At 46.9% G+C, this 4,274-nt stretch overlaps 1 protein-coding gene across 1 annotated transcript in view; it reads right to left on the bottom strand.

Moving 5' to 3' along the window:
* ANKRD52 (ankyrin repeat domain 52) overlaps window positions 1-3,702 on the bottom strand; it is a 44,619-nt gene extending 40,917 nt beyond the window's left edge. Inside the window, exon 1 of the mRNA XM_018560783.1 lies at window positions 3,458-3,702. Within this exon, the coding sequence (XP_018416285.1) occupies window positions 3,458-3,484 (27 nt within the window). The 5' untranslated portion in view covers window positions 3,485-3,702. The remainder of the gene's footprint in view (window positions 1-3,457) is intronic.
* Window positions 3,703-4,274: the final 572 nt, after the last annotated feature.

Genomic DNA, 4,274 nt, shown 5'->3' on the forward strand with positions numbered 1-4,274 from the left:
TGTCCCCCCTCCTCCAGTTAATGCGACCAGACCGGCATTTTTTTCTCCAAGGAGAAATGGCTCCTGATCGCATGCCCTGCTTTGTGTACTCTACTGAATGAACGGTGATCTGATGTCATGCTTCCTTCTGTGGACAGGTACAATAATATTATTATACAGGATTTATATAGCGCCAACACAACACAGCGCTTTACAATATATAGGAAGACAGCACCAGTACAATACCATATAAAAGGATTAGAGGACCCTGCTCATGAGAGCTGACAATACACAATAGCTGCAGTACAATAGCTGTGAACTGACCACAGCCTCTGATTGACCCACAGTGAATCCTCATGGTATGACTGGAAATGTAGCCCAGGTTGGATGTGATGTGCGTGCATCTCAAAAATTGTTTCCATAGGATTTAAAGCAGGTGACTGGACAAGGGGAGATGGTCATATACCCCTCATGCATTCACAAAAAGTCATGTACAGTAAACTCTGTTATCCGGTATTCAACTAACCTGAACTCTCATCTAACCAGAAAACAAAAATCCCGTGTACTCATTGTTCTGCTGATCTGCAGTGTGTATTATCCTGGAAATAATTGTGCGCCTATTTGTCTTTGTTTTTGATTACTGCATTTTAATATTAATAGATCAATACAGAGTTTATGGTACGATATGGTATAGTATGGGGTATGACATTAGATAGACCTATTTTAAATAGTAACTCTCAAGCAACCAGAAATTAAATGTATCCAGAATCTACTAATCCCCGTGGATGCCGGATAATGGGAAGTTTAGTGTATTCATTTTTACAGAATATAATGTGTTCTGTGAATGGATGAGGAGAGAGAGGAGGGGCCATCTATATGACTGGATGTCAACAGCACACTGAAGTGAGAGGTCAAACAAACGTCTTCTATTGACACATACTGTCACTTCAATAGTAACGTTTTCGAGGCCACGCAGGGCACCCCTTCATCAGGCTCAGTATGGCAACTGCACTTTTGCCATGCTGAGCCTGATAGAGGGGACTCTGCGCGGCCCCAAAACATCGCTTTCACTGTGACAACATGCATCAATAAAAGACGTTTGACCTGTTCCACTGATTTCAGCGGTGCCATCTGCAGTCATTTCAGCACCCATCCTTGAGGGCATTGCAAGAAGGAGTGCGGCAGGATACTCTATGGGCAGGTATATGACTGGAGACCTTCACTAACACAGATCTTCGTTGGGTGTAGGATCCACAATCAGAGCTACAGTGATTTATGCAGTAACTGGAAGCCATCGGGACCCTAGTTAGTTTTACTTAGATGTCACTTATTTATTTATTTAACTTGCAGTTTAAAGAAAAAAAAAAAATTGGATTGCAGATCAGCTTTTAAGAAGATCTCTGGGCAAAAGTGTTCTTAATGCCTGCAGTGGGGCTGCCCCTGCAATGCAAGGGTTAATGGCTTGTGTTTGTCTAGGTCAGGGGTAGGCAACCTTGGCTCTCCAGCTGTACTGAAACTACAAATCCCATCATTCTTCTGCCTCTGGGACTCATGCCTGTGGCTCGCAATGCCTTATGGGATTTATAGTTTCAGCACAGCTGGAGAGCCAAGGTTGCCTACACCTGGGCTAGGTGCCCAAAAAAACAAACACATATATAATAATTTATGATATACTCACCCGAACAATGAAGCCGGCTGCCTGCTTCTCTGAAGCCTCTCTGCTCCTATACTGCAGCACTGGAATGTTCCTCAGTGTCCTCACAGCTATACACTGTGTATAGAATGTGATCATTTACGTTCTATACACAGACCGCTGCAGCGGAGTGAGAGAGGGGCGCAAGGGACCAGTCTAAGAACAAGTCAGCTGCAAGGATCAGGCGAATATAACCGTTTTATTTCTTTTTTAGCACCTAGACAGAAACGAGCACTTAACCCTTGCACTGTGGGGGTAGCCTGCAAGGGTTAAGAAAATGTCTGCCCAGAGTTCTTCTTTAAAAGCAGAACACCATGATTTATTTGTATTAACCCTTGCAGTGGAGCTTCCCCCACATTTCAAGGTTTAAGTGCTCGTTTGTGTCTAGGTTTAAAAAAAACAAAAGATATACTCACCCAAATCTCTGAGTCGGCTTGTTCTTAGAACGGTCCCTGGAATGTCTCTCCCCCCTCTGCACTGGTCTATGGTCCAGTAAATCATCATGTCTATATACTGTGCATAGACGTGAGGATGCTGAGGAACATTCCAATGTGCAGGAACATGCTGGAGGGAGGGCCGTGCCAACTGGCTGGCTCTGAGCTTTGGGCGAGTATATCTTTATTTAAGCACCTAGACACAAATAAGCACTTAACCCTTGCAGTGCACGGGTAGCCCCACTGCAAGGGTTAATAAATACTGGGGTTCTTTACAGTAGTAGCAAAGGCAGGGCATTTTTTTTTTAACCTTTATGCATTCTCTGCATTAAAAGGTTAAAAAAACACAGCACCTGTGTTCCCCTGTGCGCCCCCCCTTACCTGTGGCCACTTGTCACTGCTGCAGGGGTCCCTGAAGATATCCTCTGGTCTGAACTTCCTGGTTTAGGGGGGCGGGTACCAAGGGAAGAGGAGCGATTGGCTCCTTCTGCCATCAATCAACCTGTTGCAGAGGGGCGTGGCTTGCCACACCCCATATGCATCTATGGCCACAGCTGGCAACACACACGGGTGTTTCCTCAGCAACCGGCAAGCTGATTGAGACACCCACAATAGGCGAGGAGGGGAAGAGTGGTTTGGGGAAACTAAAGAAGAAGGGTTGCAATCTCATGTAAGTATGACCCTTCTAACCAGAAAAAAGGAAGTTTTTAAGCAGGCTGAATCACTTTAAGCAGAGGGGTTCAAAGCAGACAAGGCAAACCTAGTGCTCCCCCTGGTGGCCAACTCAAAAATATCGAGTCAACACAGAAATGGAGCATTTAAAAATGTGATAATTGACCTGAAGTGAAATGATGCAATAATATGTAAAGTCTTGTGCTCGGTGAGGATCCCAGGCATTGTGTGTAAAGCCCTCAATCCTCCAGAGGATGGGCGAGATGATGCCCTGCAGACGCTGTGGGGGGCCGGGCACGTCCAGCAATATTTACCAACACAGAGAGGGAAAGATGAGACTGCAGACTGTGTGCACAGAGTAGCGCCACACTCTGTTCATGGCGGATGACTGCAGCAAAAGCACTCAGCCGGCCAGCCTGGGGCCCCGAACACGGGAGAGGAGGGACCGCGGCCAGGCCGCACCGCAATAACACGCACCTCACAATGCGCACACGTATGTCTCGGTGTACATGTACAGCTCAACGCACACAGCTATATCCCGAGCCTTGGAGAGCAGCAATGACTACACTCGCCCTCCCCTAACACACCGCAGCTGCAGGACCTGCTCCACGGGCCGAGGCCTGCAGCAGTGACTAGGCCGCAACCTGCGCTCAACGGCTATGCACGTAGCACGGCTCACCTGGTCAGTGATTTCGAGGACTCCCATGTCCTGCGGTCAGTCAGCATGGATGTCCCGTCATGAGGCGGTATCAGCCGCAGGACAGATTACAGACGGTAGCTGCGAGCGCCCACTCTGTGCCTCTTTTCCCCGATCCTTTTTCTTATTGCTGCGGGAAGCCAAGGCCCGCCTACTGGCAGCGCACACAGCGCCCTCTGCTGACTCTGCAGGGGGAAGACGGTCCGTGTACCGTTCTAAGGTGGAACACAGCGCCATCTGCCGCAGCAGAGTGGAACTGCACGGTACACAAATATCTAGGAACCCAGAGAGAGGAAATCGCTGGGTTTTTTTCTTCAGCCAGTGCATACAAAATACAGTGAGGGGAATTGATCAAAACTGGAGCAGAAACAATCTGGAGCAGTTTCCCATGGCAACCAATCAGCTTCTATCTTTCATTTTAAAAGCTTACCTGAACAAACTGTAGAGAGAAGCTGATTGGTTGCCATGGCCAACTGCTCCCAATTCAGCCTGCTCTACTTTTGATAAATTCCCCTCTGCATTTCTTTTTATTTTGTATATCTATAGAGCACTTTTACTTGGGGACTCAAAGGGGGACATTTATCAAGCAAATTGACGTCATAATTAGTCACAAATCCAGCTGCCTCTTCTTCAGAAGTCTCTGCAACAGGTTTACAGTTTCCTGCATCTGAATTCCTAAGCAGACAAGTGCGACAAATTGCAAAGTTGTGAGACAGATTTGTAATTGACAGAGAGCTCTAAACAGGCCAATTTCTCATGTAGTCCCTTCAGATCTGTTTGTCAGTTTAACTGTAACTCT

This window comes from Nanorana parkeri, unplaced genomic scaffold (assembly GCF_000935625.1).
Source record: "Nanorana parkeri isolate BGI_ZX_2015 unplaced genomic scaffold, ASM93562v1 scaffold478, whole genome shotgun sequence".
Lineage (NCBI taxonomy): Eukaryota > Metazoa > Chordata > Amphibia > Anura > Dicroglossidae > Nanorana > Nanorana parkeri.